Source organism: Pygocentrus nattereri, chromosome 1 (genome assembly GCF_015220715.1).
Source record: "Pygocentrus nattereri isolate fPygNat1 chromosome 1, fPygNat1.pri, whole genome shotgun sequence".
In the NCBI taxonomy this organism is placed as follows: Eukaryota; Metazoa; Chordata; class Actinopteri; order Characiformes; family Serrasalmidae; genus Pygocentrus; species Pygocentrus nattereri.
Genome location: NC_051211.1, coordinates 39619876 through 39637982, shown reverse-complemented (window position 1 = coordinate 39637982; position 18107 = coordinate 39619876). Strand labels below are relative to the sequence as shown.

The 18107-nt window shown below is 37.3% G+C and overlaps 1 protein-coding gene across 4 annotated transcripts; it reads left to right on the top strand.

Annotated features, from left to right (window-relative positions):
- The first annotated feature begins 368 nt into the window (after nucleotides 1–368).
- slc37a3 (solute carrier family 37 member 3) lies at nucleotides 369–17722 on the top strand. 4 transcript variants are annotated; one of them, XM_017693950.2, is made up of 15 exons: nucleotides 369–455; nucleotides 2008–2136; nucleotides 4514–4628; nucleotides 6396–6488; nucleotides 8188–8271; nucleotides 8452–8597; nucleotides 9030–9126; nucleotides 9793–9877; nucleotides 10954–11162; nucleotides 11383–11524; nucleotides 11843–11944; nucleotides 12042–12089; nucleotides 12519–12670; nucleotides 13079–13144; nucleotides 14176–17722. In XM_017693950.2, exons 2-15 carry the CDS (start codon nucleotides 2060–2062, stop codon nucleotides 14266–14268), a joined length of 1509 nt encoding a protein of 502 aa, XP_017549439.1. In that variant the 5' UTR covers nucleotides 369–455; nucleotides 2008–2059; the 3' UTR covers nucleotides 14269–17722. The 4 variants fall into 4 exon arrangements, with proteins under 4 accessions (XP_017549439.1, XP_017549440.1, XP_037396194.1 ...); XM_017693951.2 differs by having other exon boundaries at nucleotides 390–455; nucleotides 1961–2136; XM_037540297.1 differs by lacking the exon at nucleotides 369–455 and adding an exon at nucleotides 472–741 and having other exon boundaries at nucleotides 1961–2136.
- The last annotated feature ends 385 nt before the right edge of the window (nucleotides 17723–18107 follow it).

Sequence of the window (18107 nt, the reverse complement as noted above, 5' to 3'; positions counted from 1 at the left end):
TATATAAAATATTGACATACATAAATTCATTACTTTTCATTACTAATTTTGTCAGGTATCTAAAACTTGCACAGTAATTATATATATATGAATGTATGAATTGATGAAAGTATATTATATGCACTGTATCAAGAATAGTCATAACAGTAGGACTGTAAAGTTATAAAGCTGGTATGTCTTACTGGTCACTGGTGTAATGACACCATACAGCAGCGTAACATCGAATGTAATAAGTTACAGAAAGACCTGAAAGAAGAACTAAAATAATGAACGGAAAAATACGCGGCCAGTAGTTTAGACTCTGTTAGACACCGCAGGTTAATGTAGCCCGAAACACAGGACTTTTATTTGTTAGCAGAGCTGAGAGGGCGGAGCCTGACGTCACCTCCCCACACTTTTCTTTTAGTCATCAACATCTGAAAGGCAAGCCGAGGAGCGCATATGGAGAAATAAAGGTAAAACGGGCCGTCGTACCTCAGTATTTACGCAGTCGTCCGGCCTGACGGGAATAAAGGTTAGCTGCATAACAGTCCTGTCAGTGCAGGTGAAGTAGCTGCAGAGAATACAGGAGTCTAACGTGAGCCATAAGCCAAACTGCAAGGCAGACCCACCAACGAGCCTTCACCAGCCTTCATTTACTTCAGCTGTGAAGAGCTTCATTACTGAGTAATGAACGCGCTGTCGGTTGACCACGAAGCTGAAGCTGGACTGAGAAAATGCGAACCGAAGCTGGTGAATAAGGTGCTGCCTCGCCATTTAAGATTGCTTTGGTGTTGTTTTTGTTGGTGCCTGTTTTTCAGGCAGCAGCTGTCGAGCTTGCTCGCGTTACAACGGTCCCCATTAGCTAGTTAGCGTTATGTAGTTCCAGTTTAGGGTCTCTTGCCAATTTCTCCAAGCAGCGCTTTCTGTCAGCTTTGGCTTGAGGAGAGGTGTGAGCCACAATTAGGTCGCCATTGTGTAAAACAGGTAAAGGCGTCACTGACATCTTTTCCTGTTATTTTACTTTGCTTTTATTATGTTTACTGGTATTTACTGATACTGTAATTCTCAGTTGGGTCAGTTTTTCGGTCAGCCAGCTATGTCGAGTAATGCTTCTGGATATGTTTGATAGAATCCAGAATCGCGGTATTTTCCTAACATGTCACAGTATCAGTGTATTTAAGATGATTTTTAGGTTAACGCGAGTAAAGTGAGCGAGCCATGCTTCCTGAATAGTGTTAAGTCAACGTGTTGCACGCCTAGCAAAGGGAACCTGACACAGTGTTATAAAGGCCAAAGGGAGGATTCCACCTTGTTTAATCAAGGCGTTGCTCTGATATAAGCGGAGACATTCAGAGTTGGTTGATGTGAAATGCTAATTTCTAGAGAAACATACCCAGTCAGAATTTTTCACCGCAGTGGTGATGGGAACCAGATGTCTAACGAGTTTAATGCCTCAAAACTCTCACTCACAGAAAGTTTGTACATGAGATGTTTGTCTGAGACATTGATGTGCTATAGTTTTGATGTAAATGTTATTGAAGATATCATGCTTATTATTATATCACGCTTATTACAATCAATAGCGCTAAATCTGAAACCCATGCTGTGCCACTATCACAGTGTACTGGTATAGAGAATATAGGCTATGCTGTATAGTAAGTGTGGTAATGAAATCATGTGTTGCTGCTAACATATTTGTGTAAACTGATATGTCCACTTTTTTCAAGTAAAACAAACCAATGGGGACAGGAGCACCACTGTATGGACTTAATTTTAGAGAAAAAGACAAATACATTAAACTTTGAATACCTTTAAAGATGAAGACTGAGCCTTAAGGTTCATGTGTGGCTAAATTTCTAATTTCTGTCACACTGAACATTTTGCCAGTGTCATACAGTGTCACATGTGAAGTCTTCCTGTGAAGTGAAGTGAAGTGAGTTCTGTAGATGTGCTCTGTGAACTGTGTTTGTGTCTGTAGCCCCGGATGATACATTAGTGTGCTGTTCCCTTTCCCTTCTCCTGAAGACCTCCATCCCCTCCTCTTTCTCCTCCTCCACATCCTTCTGAGACCCCAGTGATGTGGCCCCACGGCTGCGCCTTCCTGTCACAGTACACCCACCATCACCTGGTCGCGTTCCTCCTCACCTTCTTTAGGTAGGCTAAATGCTGTTTGCTGGGCAAACAGTCAACTTCAGTGCTTTCTTAAATTGATATGGTGCAGCTAGCTCAGAGTAAAGCAAGTGCTAGACAGTAGTGCTGAATGATGTAGATCAGGGCTGTCCAATCTTATCTGTATATGACTGATGTGGCAGCAGATTTTGTTGCAACAAAAGCAGGGGTTCAAGACTAAGACTGACCAATTAAACAAGTGGAATCAGGTGTCCTCTTCTTGTTTGAGATGAAAACCTGCACCCACATCAGCCCAGATGTGGTCAATATACATAAATATACAATACAATATACAATATTTTCCAAACATACTACACATTCTGCCTCCCTCTCTTAAGATTATACCAAAGGGAACTTTACACATTATTGCAAATGTTAACCCATTACAGATTTTCAAATTTCCTAAAAGGAAACTTTTTAGTTTTTGTGCATGTTGAGTATATTTGTATCCACCCAGCCAATTACGTACATTACAGTTAAACATCAGGAGCTAGACTCCATGTACAAAGTACACAAAATGCAGTTGAACCCTAATAAATATGTAGAATATAATGTTATGGATATAATTATAATTTATATCACTGGAAAAATGCCATCATTGTACATAGAGCTAGAATGTCATTCATAATGTTGGAAACCACAAAACATTTTTTTGTGAAAGGGCTGAGATTTAGTCCCTGCTGTATGTTGCCTTCCTGTATTGTGTGCATTTTTGCTGGTGTCTTTACAGTAGTACTTTATCTTCTCCATTCCATTTGATAAATTTTACCCCCTTGAACGCTGTGTTTATTGTTTTGATATTATTCTTAAGACTTTATTCAGTAACTACTATGAAGCTGAGGCCCTGTCCACACACATCCATTTTTTCCTCTGTGTTTTGGCATCCAGTCCACACAAAACCACTGTTTTCTGTAACTGGAAACAGTTTTTTGAAAACGCTTTCCAAGGGTGGAGATCTTTAAAAAAGTTTTGAGATTTTTGTTTCTGTGTTTTGGTTCCACTCAACTCAAACCAAACAACAGAAAACAGCAGAAAAAATACATTCAAATATCTCATCAAAAAGAGAAGTGCCATTCTTTTTCTGCCAATTCATATTAGAAACAGCACAAAGACTACAGATAAGACTTAAAAGAAAATCATGAAAATGAGTAGACATGGGTTTTAAAGCTTTTCAGATTTTTAAGCAAAATTGGATTTTGTATCTGTGTGAAATATCAAATTATGCAGCTCTGAAGTTCTGTAGGTCAAAGTCACATTCATGTTGTAAGGAGATTTCTGCTATAGCTTTGACACACTTGATGTTTTGTTCAATGCATATGCTCACAGTGTTCTCCAGTCATTTTTTGCGATCTCATGTGGATGGAGAGATTTACAGAAAACAGGAAAAAACAGTGGGCCTCATTCACCGTTCTTAAGAAGAAATTTATTCTTAAAACCCACTTACACTGTTTTAACAAAGATTCTGACCTTCACCAGTGTTTTCTTATTTGTTCTGAGGTAAGAACGGAGTCTATGCAATCAAGAGCTCAAGGTGTTGAACAGTTCTGCAGTTTAAGAACACATCATGAATCTTATGTGGACTTTTTAAAACTTAAAAAGATGTTGGTGAATGAGGTCCTATGTTTTTAAGCATGTCGTGTGGATGAGCCTTATATTTAAATTGTGTTGTTATGAGAATGAGGAAGTGGGGGTTTACATTAAAGTCTGTTTTTACATGTTTACATGATGAAAAAATGTTCCATGATTACATATCCAGTAGCATTGTGCAGTAGTGTGAACATTTCCATAATGGTGTTCAGGTGCAGGACAATGTTGTCATCCACTGTGCTGTTCCATAGACTGGTTTTAACATGCACCAATGATTTTTCAAAAGGTTTTGGTGTGTGTGTGTTTGTGTGTGTTTTGCCAGTTTGTTGTCTTAATTCATCCTCTGCATCCAACAGCAAAAGTTTGAACAGAATATCTTGTTTGCTGTTGCCCATCTACCATCATAAAAGCTTTAGAGTTTAAGTGAATTAAAGAAAATCCAGACTGATTTCAATAGGGTTGTTTTTTTTTTTTTTTAAGATAGGCAACTATTTTTCTGTTGAGCATTGCACTGGCCTAAAACATTACACTGTGCTGTTGATGTATGCAGCCATCATAATCATACAGCCACTCAGTCAGTAACCCAGCCATAAACCTAATTATGTTGTAAATGTCTCATCTACCTGCTGATAGAATTTAGCTGCTGGTGTGTTGCGATCAACTATGAATGAAAGATGTTGTTATAATGGATTTATTAAAAACAAAAACAGTGTTTTGTATCTGCTCTCATCTGTAATTTTCTTGTTTCCTCATGATCTACTCTGCGCTCACACAGCTATGTCTTGCTGCATGCCTCCCGTAAGACATTCAGTAATGTAAAAGTTAGCATCTCCGCACAGTGGACTCCTTCAGTGCAGAACGCCAGCTCGCCTGCTTTTTCCCCTGGGGAGGTACACACACACACACACACACACACACACACACACACACACACACACACAGTCTCTCTTTGTCTGTGCTTCTTGGAGCCACTGTGAGCTACTGAGCAACTGAAACCCAGCCTTTTTCTGTTTGTTTTTTTTTTTTTTTTTTTTTTTTTTTTTTTTTAAAGCCGAAATCATTTTTAGCAGCTGAAACCAAAGCCCATTTCCATTCAGTAAAATATAAAACATTTATTAGCAACTAATGTAAACCCAATTTCTGAGAAAATATTACAAACATTTCTCTAACTGTTCATTATTAAAGTATGGCAACATAGAGAAGTTAGAAAGTAAAACAGGCAGTATAAGTATATGTGTATATATGGAGCAGTCAAAGTAAACCTTCAGAGTACCAGGCAAATTATCTTAAGAAGTTTAGAGTCATTACTGACATTTTGCAATACTATTGAAATTATGTAATTATATACTTCATTGCACTCTATGGGGCAACTTTATAGGGTCACTTCATAGGGTAGTTAGAGAGTGACCCCCACTCTTGTTTTCTTTCCTAGTTAAATGATGCGGCCAATTTAAATATAGAGGCATTTACTGAATGACTGCGCTTTAGTTCTGTAATTTCATCTGGGTCTCTGCATTCCGAGGATTTATTACACTAGAAACCTTTTGGGAAAAGACATCCCCCTCCAAACAAGGGGCAAAAGGCCACCTTAGCAAATTCCCACAAGTATATTACTTAATGATAGTTAGTTGTTTTCATTTGAATAACTTAAGTTATTCACTAGCGTTTTACTGGTAGCTAGAAGTTATCTGCACAGATCATTGACTAAAATTAGGAAGCCTTTTGAGTCATTTTGATGGAGATTTATATAGGATTTCAATGGAGTTTATATAGCAGTTTAGCAGCTGAACAGAGTTATGTTTACATCTGATCCGTCATGTTCTGCTTAATAATCATTTACACCTAACAGTCAAATGTTGAATGCTGTACCAGTTCCTGTAATAATGTTATAGTTAGTTTTCTCAAACTGTATGTACACTCAAAAGATCATTCTTCGAGGGTTCTTTACTTTTATGTAGAACCTTTTTGAAAATTGTTGTAATTATTGTAACAAGGTTGAGATTGAAGCAATAGCAGAACCCACTTTGGTGCGGTATTGAACCCGTTTGTATGTGTGTGTGTATATATGTGTGTGTGTGTGTATATGTGTATATATATATATATATATATATATATATATATATATATATATATATATATATATATATATAAAAAATGCACGCACACACGTGTATAATATAACACATTCTCCATCAGTCTGAAGAACACTTGCACAATGCTAAGAATCAATCATGCAAGGGGTTCTTTGAGTCTTAATGGTTCTAAATATAACCTTTCTTTACTAAAGAACCTTTGAAAAAATATTTTTTTTAAAGATTGTAGTTGTAAGCATCATTCTGTTCAAGATGCACAGATTTGATTTAGCTTTAAAGAAAATGGACATTGTACTTAAGGAGGCGTTTCCCCTTGTTTTCCCTCACAAACAGTTATATTTACATTAGATTTACATTCTGTTTAAACAAATGTATTAATTTTAAAGTTTAGAATCTGCACTTGTAATTGAATTTCTTGTTTCACAGAGATATGAGTAATACATAATTAATATAGAATTTCACCATGCTTGTGTAATTGCTGGCAGGAGCTGTGACTTCAGAGTGTTAAAGAAAACTGTATGATTAAATGTTATTTTTGTTATTGATCTGTGTTGACTGTGACAGACATGGGAAGAGAATAAGCTGTTTGCAGACAATGGGGAGGCCACACTGTTCTTGGGTGCACTGGACACCATCTTTCTCTTCTCCTATGCCGTGGTGAGTGACGGAGGAAGAACACAATGAGGGTTTATTGCTGTATAATAGTGCCTAGTTCCGCAGGACTTTCTAAATGCTTCAGCTTCTGCAGCTACAGAATGTGTCTAGACTGTCAAGAGCAGGAGCAATAAATATTTGAACAGACACATTCTTTAAGAGCTCATGTCCTGCTATTACTGGTTAGATATAAACACTGTGCTTGAAGCACAGTGTGTGCTGTCGAGGAGTACTCGCACCACCCTCTGCCAGTCGTAAACAGGCATGACTTATGACTCAGACCTTTGAAGGCTTGCTCTAATGCACAGACAAACACAGAAAGGTGAGTAATGTAATACATACAGACACTGCTGAGACGTTGCATGCATGTGCTGGAGATTGGGCAATGTGATGATATAATATCTTAATAAATTCCATTATGACATGTGGATAACATCAGCACTTAGAACACTGAACAACTGCATGTATCATAAAGAGACTGTTTAGGCCAGTTATAGAAAGCCTGTAAACAACAACAGTATATAGTAACTGTAAGAAGTGTATAGTAACAAGAAGCTGACTGGATGACTGTTTTGTCATCATTATTACAATTGTTTATTTTTACAAATAGTAAGATTTTTCTCTTTTTTTCTGTAATTGTTCATTTTTGAAAACACTGAATTAAAAAGTTAATTATTACTGGCATGTTTTTAAATGTAGTGTAGATGTTTCCTTTTTTTTTTTCTTTTTTCTTTTTTCATTCCCACTTGTTTAAAAAGCTCAGAAAAACATATATATGTATATATCTCACTGTTGTTGGACCTTGTATCTCCAAAATGCTAACTTTACAGGAGAAAGAACATGCATATAAAACATATTTAACTTTTATTGTAAGTCAATGGAACTAGGCTTTTTGTCCAAGTAATTTTGGGATATTTCTTAATGAAATTTACACGCAATCTAAAGCACAACAAACTGAGATACGTTGGGTGTGTGTGTGTGTGTGTGTGTGTGTGTGTGTGTGTGTGTGATAGATATATATATCAGATAAAGGAAAATAATATGACTGTCCAACAGTAAAAATACTGAATAATTATTAATTATATTACTCTGAGTATTTAATTGTGATTAATTACATTTGTCTTATTTACTCAGATTTGACTCTGAAGAAGAATGTTTTCACTGTAAACAAAAAAAACTAACAAAAAAACAAGCAGCTCATTCTGTTATAACTGTATAGACAAAATGAACTTTGTCAGATTATATTTATTACTTTCAGTAACACTATTCATTATGTGAAATCAGCTTTCACATTAACCTGAGCATGAAGTAAGAGCAACAGTGGCTGCATGTTCCAACCAATGACTGTATAATGTATATGAATCATTCTACTGAATTGGTTCAAAGTCAAAGTGGAGAACCCATTTCAGAAGTTAATGCCATGTAAAGCTGTGTTTGAACAAGACGGCCACAGTAGTATTCCATCTTAACAAGGTACATTGCATGAACAGCTGGGTATCAGCCTGCGCTACAATAGATAGTTATGGGTCAAAATGTCAGCCCCAGCCTTGTGCTGGGTTTGTTCCCCAAATGCAATGCAGTCTTAATGCTGATTTCTAAACTCATGCTAATCAGCTACTGCTGCTGTCCTCATTTCTTCTTCTTCTTCTTCTTCTTCTTCTTCTTCTTCGTGTGTGATTTGTGTATTGTTGTTTTCCCACAGGGCTTGTACATCAGTGGGGTGATAGGTGATCGTCTGAACCTTCGTTATGTTCTCTCTGCTGGACTGTGTGGTTCAGCTGTTGTGGTATGTTAGTATTTTTGAAATAATATTTTTTTTAGACTGGTTATATTTCAGCACTGCGCTGCAGATTTTTACAGTAAAAAAACATTATACTACAATACAACACAAATATACAGGACCATATGCCATGCATAAGTGAAAATATCCCTCTGTCTCTCTTTTCATGTGCTTATATGTCTATAGGAGTTCCTATTTGGCACTTTGACGGAGTGGCTGCACTTTTATAATGTGTATTTCTACTGCTCTCTGTGGGTCCTGAATGGCCTGCTTCAGTCTGCAGTATGGCCCTGTGTGGTGGCCGTCATGGGCAACTGGTTTGGTAAATCTGGGTGTGTGTCAGCATAAGATTTACTGTATTGCAGAAACAAAAGTAGGCAGATTGGGTTTGTCTTTGGGACATAAATTGTAAATTGCTGTTGTTCTACAAGTATGCCTGGATAGGGATAACAGATAACAGTATGTTGTTGTCATAATAAATATATCATGGATCTCGTCAGGAATACTGAACAACTTTTTATGTATCATAAGGAAACCGATTTAGATCAGTCACAAACAACCTGTTTTCCATAGCCTTCTTCAGTGTAGCACTGGTGTTTTAATTTATCTTCAAACCTCAAGAAAAAAATACTATGATATATAATGTCTTCAAGTATAGTGAGTCATTTATTGCCATACCACCCTTACTACATTTCTAGCAGTCTGAATTGCCTTTTGAACTGTTTGTGTAACTTATTCTAGGTTGTGTTTGTGCTTTCTGTTAGCCGAGGTTTTGTGTTTGGCCTGTGGAGTGCCTGCGCATCAGTGGGGAACATTCTTGGAGCGTTCCTGGCCTCCAGTGTCCTCAAGTATGGCTATGAGGTGAGCGTAGTACAGGAATTACTTTTTGACTCTCAGCAATCCATCTGTTCTCTGTCCTTCCTTATATATGTCCATCCATCCATCCATCCATCCATTTTCTAAGCCGCTTCTCCGTCAGGGTCACGGGGGGGGTGCTGGAGCCTATCCCAGCAGTCTTTGGGCGGAAGGCAGGATGCACCCTGGACAGGTCGCCAGTCCATCGCAGGGCAGACAGACAGACACAGACAGACACTCACACACTCACACCTAGGGGCAATTTAGCACGTCCAATTGGCCTGACTGCATGTCTTTGGACTGTGGGAGGAAACCGGAGAACCTGGAGGAAACCCACACAGACACGGGGAGAACATGCAAACTCCACACAGAGAGGACCCTTGTCGCCCGGCCGGGGAATCGAACCCAGGCCCTCCTTGCTGTGAGGTGACAGCGCTACACACCACGCCACCGTGCCGCCCCTTATATATGTGTCTCTTGGAAATGCTACTTGCCATAGATTGTGTTTTTTTTTTTTTCTCTGATGTAGTTTCCCTCCAGCATCTTGCCCAGTCCTCTTGGTTCTTGATTCTAACCACAAGGAACTTTTGTCACAGGAAAACACCTGAATAAAAGAAAATTGATGAGTCTTGTGCAGGAAATGTATACATGTTTCTGTGTGTGTGTTTTCAGTATGCTTTCCTGGTGACATCAGTGGTGCAGTTTGCAGGTGGGGTAGTTGTGTTTTTTGGCCTGCTCACGTCTCCAAAGGAAGTGGGTAAGTAGCAGAAGAAGATTACACCCCCTTTCAAGTTCTGTCAACTTATCTTTTAGAAACCTCTTTTTGTATTCAACATACTACAGTTACACTACAGTTATGCATGGTTACCAAAGCTATGCTCATATATATAACAACTTCCACAAATGTTGTGTATTAAGTATTAAGGATGGGATGTAGGTAGTAACATGCACTTTTCACTTTTTTAGCAACTCTACTGGCACTAATCGTTCATTAAAGCCATCTCACTTATAAGTGGGTGATGGGTTATATATATCCTATCCAATACAGACCACCATTTCAAATCACTGAAATGATACTCATCTTTTGAATTAGGCTGGTGTGAATTGACACTAATGGAGATGAACCAACTTCCAATTTTGAAGTAAATTTAAGATTTAAAGTGAGATTTAAAGTATTACCCAGTAATGTCTTTGGCTTCAGTGTCTTCAGTGGCCTTACACTATGTAATATAGCATACACTGTCCTGGTCAGTCATGATATTGCCAGATTTCTTTTGTATGTTGGAAAATAACATACATTTTACACAATGACTTATACCAGAGAAACTGCTAATTTAGACCATTTTAGATAGAACATTTAGCATTTATTAAAACAAGTGCTAGCCAAGCTATAATCCAGATGTGAAATTTTACTTTGGGAGTATAACAGTTTACCGCATGCTATGACCCTCTCTTGACTCCCCTCTCTCAAAACATACATAGACAACTCCTGTCCTGGTGGTGTGGATTTCTGCACATTTTCTGTTTAATTATTTTCCTGTTCAGTTATTCCTGATTGATCTCAGAAGTTAATTGGCTGGTTTAGTAGGTGTGATAAAGCAAGGAAATCACCAAACTGTGTTGAACTCTGGCCCTGGGTTCCCCACTGCTGACTCAACACTTTCATTCTTGAAATCTCTGTAGTTTTGCTGCTATAGGATAACATGAGCAAAAGGTTATAAATGTTTTCTTTAATTGCTCAAAGGGAGTGACCTTTCTATTATCTTAATCCCTATGTTAGTTGTTTGTCAAATTTGAAGTGATTTTGCATCTGTGAACTAATTTTGCTCTCAGGTCTGTGTGATGGCTTTGCAACAGGCCTGATACCAGTGGAAAGGGACCCAGACAGCCAACAGCCACTCATGAGTGATGACGAGGAGCCTGATGAAGACGTGGTTTGTGATGGAGGCTATTATTCTATACAGCAGCGGGATGAGGAACCTGTGTCTCAAACCAAAGCCATCGGCTTCTTCCAGGCCTTCTGCCTGCCGGGAGTCCTACCAGTGAGTGTCAGAGGAGATTTGGAATCTCTTATTTGTTATACACAGTGGGTTTTTGAACCTTTCACTGCCATACGCAAAACCCTCTATTGTTATAGCAAATTAGCTTATTATTTATGTATTTGATGTTCAGTGGCTCTGTGATATAGATTGTTGCTGATTCTTGTTTCTTGCTGTACACTGACACAGTTGTGATCCATTTTCTCTCACTCTGCTCTGCCAGTACTCTCTTGCCTATGCTTGTCTGAAGCTGGTGAACTACTCCTTCTTCTTTTGGCTGCCGTTCTATCTGAGCAACAACTTTAGCTGGAAAGAGGCTCAGGCAGACCGGCTGTCTGTATGGTATGATGTAGGAGGGATCATTGGTGAGTGCAATCTCTTTTCACAACTGTTCCATTACTTTTTATTATCATTGCTATTGCACCAACATCATACTTACCTCATAGCTGTGGATTGTTGTGTCATTAGAATTTAGCTTGACAAAACCTGATTAGGATGGTTCATTAGGATGTTACTTTTTGTAAAAAAAAAAAAAAAAGTCAGATTTTGATTGTATATAGTTCTTTTGTGAATGTGGACAAAATTCTTTAAAAATGTCTTATTGTGCAGTTATATAATCACAATCCCTCTTTCTCTCTCTCTATCTCTATCTCTATCTCTCTATCTCTCTATCTATGTCTCAGGTGGAACAGTGCAAGGCTTGATCTCTGATTTCCTTGGTAAAAGGGCCCCTGTACTGTCTGTCAGTTTGCTGCTAGCTATGGGTGCTTTAGTAGGATACAGCCGTAAGTCTGAGCTGCACTGTAAACAAATACACTGTTAAGACCTGCATGTTCATCCACTACTGTATACTTCAGTCTTTCACTCATTTCTTTTCCTCAGACTCTCCAAATGATCAAGCCATAAATGGAGTGCTTTTAGCAGTTACAGGTAAGAAACAAGCATCTGTAACATTCCATAAATTGGTCCACTGTTGACATAATTCAAATATAATCAGACATTATATTTACATTATAAACTAAACCTCGTCTAAAGTTACATAAAATGAATTACAAGGGGGCATTGAGGAATCTAAACTGAAAATGTACTCTAGAATTGATGTGTGACAATGTTTCTCTCTAGGCTGGACCTTTAGTCTCAGACATGTATGCTAAATCTTCATCACCTTTGTTTTATATCAAAAACATCTGCAAATAAAAGGGAAGATCTGGTAGCACTGGTAGTGGGCACTCTTTGTCAGAGCCAATGAGTCTCATACACTTAAAAAAAAATCATTCAGTAGCACATTTTTCTTCCTGGGTAAACAATGTTGAAAGTACATTGCTAGCTACTATTAAGCATGTTCTGTTTTCTTCTCAGGTTTCCTCATTGGTGGCCCATCAAACATGATAAGCTCTGCAATCTCAGCAGACCTAGGCAGACAAGAAGCTCTGCAGGGGAGTCAAGAAGCCTTGGCCACTGTTACAGGCATTGTGGATGGAACTGGCAGCATTGGGGCTGCTGGGGGACAGGTATGACTGGAAAGCAAAAAACAAAACACTAGTTCTAAAACTGTACTTAGAAATCTACCTTATAACTAAAAGTAGCCCACTTTAGTGTATCAGGTAGAAATGGATATGAAGACTCCGGTACAAGTTGATTGCTATTTTCCTAATGCAGCTCTGTGTCTTGTTGGTAAACTTGAACAGTCATAGGCTTAAACACACATGCATTGCAATTACAACAGTGCAGCTCTTGTAACAGGACACCTGCTGATGTAGCCAAAACTGTCTTATGCACCTGTAGTGATGCACATCAATGAGGCTATCCTCATCTGTGGGGTCATAAAGGGAAGACAGGTCCAGTTTTTATGGCTAGAAGCAACACATACAGGAAAATATTCTTATAGTATGACTGTTATTGTTCTTTTTCCTTTGTAGTACCTGGTGTCACTCATTGAGAGCAAACTAGGATGGATGTGGGTCTTCTACTTCTTCATACTCATGGTAAAGTTTTTCCCAGGTTTATTAATTCTGCTCTACTTGTTAAGTAGCTAAAACTTAACTAAAATTGTAATGTATCATATATATTGTGATGTAATGCCCATTTGAAAAATGCTGAAGTCTGTCTCCTTTAGTTATGTCCATAAAGCTTTTTTCCATGCTGTATAATAACATCTGGAGCACTTCTGCCAAAAGACATAAAAGCTTAGTAGCACAAAAGAAAATTTAGAAGCAACTGAAGACTAAAAATAATTTATTATTTAAAAATAAACTGGCTTTACAAGATGTCCACTGGAGTCAATTTAAATGAAAATGGATTCTAGAAACCATGTTTACATAAGCTGAAAAGGGGATCTTTTAGCGACTGGGCATTACTGTGGCCAATTCTAATAAGGAGGAGATTTGAGCTAAGAAAGCTGCCCCTTCAGATAAACTAATGTTAATACTAAAGGTAGCACTGGAGCTAGTATTAAATGCTGAAGAGGGCTCGTCATCTTTTACACTAGGTGTTGTAGCAAACTTTGATTAAATAATTGCAGTGATGGTACACTTTTCAGTCCTGTTTATACTGATGAATTTATCAAGCTGTCAGCAGCGAAGCTAGTTAACTGATTGATCTAAACCTTTCTTTATAATGTAATTTATTATGAAATGTCATTTTAAAACGAGTGTTGGTAAACAGGAATTCAGACAAAGTTCAGTTTACCTTAGAGCTTATCAATAGTTTTGACCTTGAACTGTGAGTTTGATCTTTCACAGAGTTTAATGTAAAAGCTTTTCCCCCTTCAGGAATTAAATAAAAACAGCACCATCCTCCAGATGGTTAGAACAGTGTGTGCGTGTCTGAATTACACATTGCTATCTTTTAGTTTAACAATTCTGACTAATTTATTAGCACCGTCTTCTCACTGAACATTTATTCTGAAGATGTAGTGTTTGGAAATGATTGTAAATACCTGAGAGACGTGTATGTTGCAAATTATTAGTTCCTGCTTTTGGGAGTTATTAATGACTTTTTGTTTTTTTCTTCACAGACAGGGTTTAGCGTTGTATTCATCATTCCTCTTATTATTAGTGAAGTACGCTCCATGTGCAGAGACAGACAAGCAAGGACGCATCAGCTTTGAGACCTTCCTGATTTTTTGGACTCTTTATTTATGTTTGGGTTAGTATGAAGAAGGCGGACAGCATCTCTGTCCAGACACTCAGTTTTTAGCCAGTTCCCTGGCTGCTTTTTAAAAATTTTCAGTGATTGGATTGGTTTAAATGGTTAGTGCATGATCCCAAGGATTCATATGTTATGCCAATGTTACTGATTGGACATTGGTAAATTGGTCATTTGTAAAGGTAAATGTCATCGTCACTGACAATCAGCTCAGCCAGTCTGTTGGCAACAGAGCTGAGCATTAATTTTCACATGTATAAAATGAAAACAAGTTTAATATAGTTAAGGTTTAGACTGAAGCATGCTTGATATTGTTGGCTGTATAACTAGATAGAAAAAGGTTGGTGAGACAATTTTAAGTGAGAGTTAATGAACACACTTATATGATATGATGTATGATAGCCATGGAGCTGGTGCCCTTTATCATTGGCAATGTTTAACGCCACAGTTAACAGCACTTTGGTCTGATTACCTGTGTAACACATCATTTTAGTCCTTCGGCCATTTGGCTACATGAGTTGGACTGTATGAATCCTGCTTATTATGCCGTCAAATGAAAGGTTTCTGTTCTTTCATTAAATGGGTTCTAGCACTAACCTTAAGCATTATGGCAGGTTTGCAGTCCCCGCAGTCAGGGGTGATATAAACATGGCTGTCGTGCAGGGTGAGGATGCATTGACTTCGCTGTAAAATCTCTCATCTTTAGAGACTCTTTTAGGACAAGGCACAGTCTCACAGCTTGAAGGCCTTTAGGAAATAATGTATCTTTCAGTGCCTTTATTTTCAGCCCACATTTTAATTCAGATGGTCTTAGTTCTCCAAAAAAGGAAGTAGTGCAGCAGTTTGTATGAATTTCAATTAGCCAGTCTACGCAGCTCTGTTTTTTCAAGCTGCATAAAGAACTAAAAAATAATAGAAAATGGGTTACTTGTTAATCTTTAATTATGCTTTTAAATTTTGATATTTAAGAATCTTTTTTATTGATATTCTGATTTTACTGGTTGCTATGAAGGGGCAGGACCCTCATAGTTGCGGTCTATATGTATAGATAGAGAGGAACCAAATCACTCAATCATTCCACGCCTGTAGTCTTTTGGGTCTTTTGATGAATAGGCACTAAGAACTGGAATTTTTAGTGGTGCTTTTGGGGACTGTACGAAAATGGATTTTATGTTTTTTATATTGTTTTTTTATTTAACCCTCCTGTTATCTTTGGGGTAAATTTGACCCCATTGAATGCTTAACATCTCTAAATAGATCACAGACTTAATTTTTTGCTTCATATTTAATGACTTTTCCCAATTCAGGGGGGACAACTTGGTATGTTTAAAAACATGATATGTTTTCTATGTCCTGTACACATTTTGTCAGTGTCCTTTGGGGTCAGTTTGACCTTAGGCTATTTTGGTATAAAACAAAAGAAATATCAACATTTTACACATTTTTTTTGGTTGTTTTGCATGATATTGGGGTCATTATAACAGGCAATTTTATGATCTTCAAAAAACTTCCCTCAGCTTTAGGGCCCTAACCCAATATATCCATACATGAAGTAGTGTAAGAACCACTGATAATTCACACAACAATAACTTTGGTATTTCCCAAAAGTTTAAATTGCTGGGATAAAACTGACCTCAAGGACAAAGATGTTAGTAAATTTAAGGATAACAGGAGGATTAAAGTAAAAAAACACGTTAAGAATTTGAACTAGTTTCTAATGCCTTGACAAATTGAGTGTTTGTTTGAAAGGAAGTAACTTTGTGTGTGCTAATGTTATCTAGGTGTTATACTAAGCAGTCCGGACCACTTCTAGCTATAAAGTGGTGTAAGCGGTCACTTATGGCCCCCAAGCCACCAGGGGTCACTTATTATATAATTTTAAAAATTTAATTAATGTTGTTTGTAGAAAAAGTGTATGGAAACTTTCTGATATTTGCCTAACCAGAATTAATTAGGTATGGTCAACTCCAGAAGTACTGGCAGCCCACAATAAACAGCAGATGTGATCATATAAAATATACAATACATATTTTGTAATTGCCTAACATTTTTTTAAATAGAAATCATTTCTACAGTAGTGGTGTTTTATTTTAATAATAGCATATTCTTTCAAAAACATATGGGGCAAAGCTATTGTGACTACAATAATTTAAATAAGACCAAAGAAATTTGCATGTTTTAGGAACAAAAATGTAGCTTTTCGTTGGAAGCTGCACTGTTGGCTGTGACCAATTCCTGTTACTCTGGGGTATAAATATAAGGCTGAGACTTGGCCAGGGTTGTACTTTTCAGCAAGATAATGACCCTGAACACACATCAAAATTTACACAAGTGGGAAAATCAAAGTTTTGCAATGTTCCTCACAGTATTCACATCTGAAACCAATTGAAGTGGAACCAATTGATGAGGCTGGTCCACAAGCAAAGGTCCAAAAAAATCGAGGAACTGGAAACATTCTGCATGGAGGAGTGGGCCAAAATGAAGGGTGGCAATAACTCTGGAGTTGACTCTATTAATTATATTTAAATTCATACATAGAAGAGCGGAAAAACACGTATGTGGAGACTTCCCAAAGTAAGATGTTGCTTTGAGCCCCTAAATGCTCAGAAATGGTCTTAAGAGCAGTTACAGTTTACCGACTAGACACCCATGTTTTGATGTGTATAGCATCTAGATTTTGAAAGGGTGCAGCGTACAGCAATATATACTTATATAATTCTGACACTAAACTCTGTGTATGTGTACATGTGACACTTTGTCAAACATTTCTCGTGATAAAATGTTCTGCAAACCACAGCTAGATGGACACTCATACTTTTAAATTCGCTCACTTGCTTGATCTGAAGATCATCACCATCAGAACATCTTAAGTTCTTAGTCAGATGATGTTGGAAAAAGAAAATTACCTTCAAAAAGTGGTATAGACTGAACTGCACACACAGCCTTTCTTGTAACGCATGCCTTTAAAATCATTCGTACTGTTCAGTTAAAGCTAAAGGAAAACGCTAATATTGGTATTTGTAAAAATATAGTCTTTTAATGGGAATGAGATTGAAGCTTCATCATGTTTATTGATGTGGTGACAGAACTCTAATGTAGAATGAACTTGATCACATTCACATAATGTTGAAATCAAGCTCAGGTCCTTCCTTGGTGAATGCTTTATCTGGCAGCAAAGTTGCTGCTAAGCCACATTTTTAACGTACCTGATTTTAAAGGAATGCGGTCTCTTATTCTCTCTGGTGGTGTTTTTGTTTTTTTTCTTTTTAAATGTGAAAGTTCTTGTTTTATGTGAATGTTTCACACATGCACTTTAGAAAGAACGGCTTACATTTTTCAATGTTTTATTTGCTAAGATGTGATTTTAAAGTTTTTTTTTTTTACTTATTAAAATTGATTTATCTGTTAACTCGCAATGTATGGTTATTATTATAACTCATTGTGTTGGTTATTATGGCTATTATGTACCTCATTCAAAAAGCAGCCTAGGCTTTTGGATTTCATGCGTTTACAAAAACAATTTTAATGTGGTTTGTTTTTGTAGTTTTGTTTTCATACAGTTGTATGCAGATGTTTGGGCAAAATTACATGTTTTGTTGATTTTTGAAGTGAAAAGTAGTAAAAACACAACTTCTGCAAAAAATAAAACAACAAAAAATCATTTAAGAAATATATTTTTTTTGCAAATGTTGAGGCAGTTACTTGTTTTTCTAACCTTGTGTTAACACTCAACAACCATGGCCTCCTCTAAGTGGGTTGTAGAGGATCTGAACAAACAAAGCAGGGGGCGCTATGAAAAGA

Excerpts from the sequence above, each read along its gene's own strand:
- slc37a3 (XM_017693950.2), top strand. The coding sequence starts at position 2,060 with ATGTGGCCCCACGGCTGCGCCTTCCTGTCACAGTACACCCACCATCAC. Across the intron at positions 4,629-6,395 it reads CTGCTTTTTCCCCTGGGGAG|ACATGGGAAGAGAATAAGCT; the intron begins GTACACACACAC and ends TGACTGTGACAG. Across the intron at positions 8,598-9,029 it reads AACTGGTTTGGTAAATCTGG|CCGAGGTTTTGTGTTTGGCC; the intron begins GTGTGTGTCAGC and ends GCTTTCTGTTAG.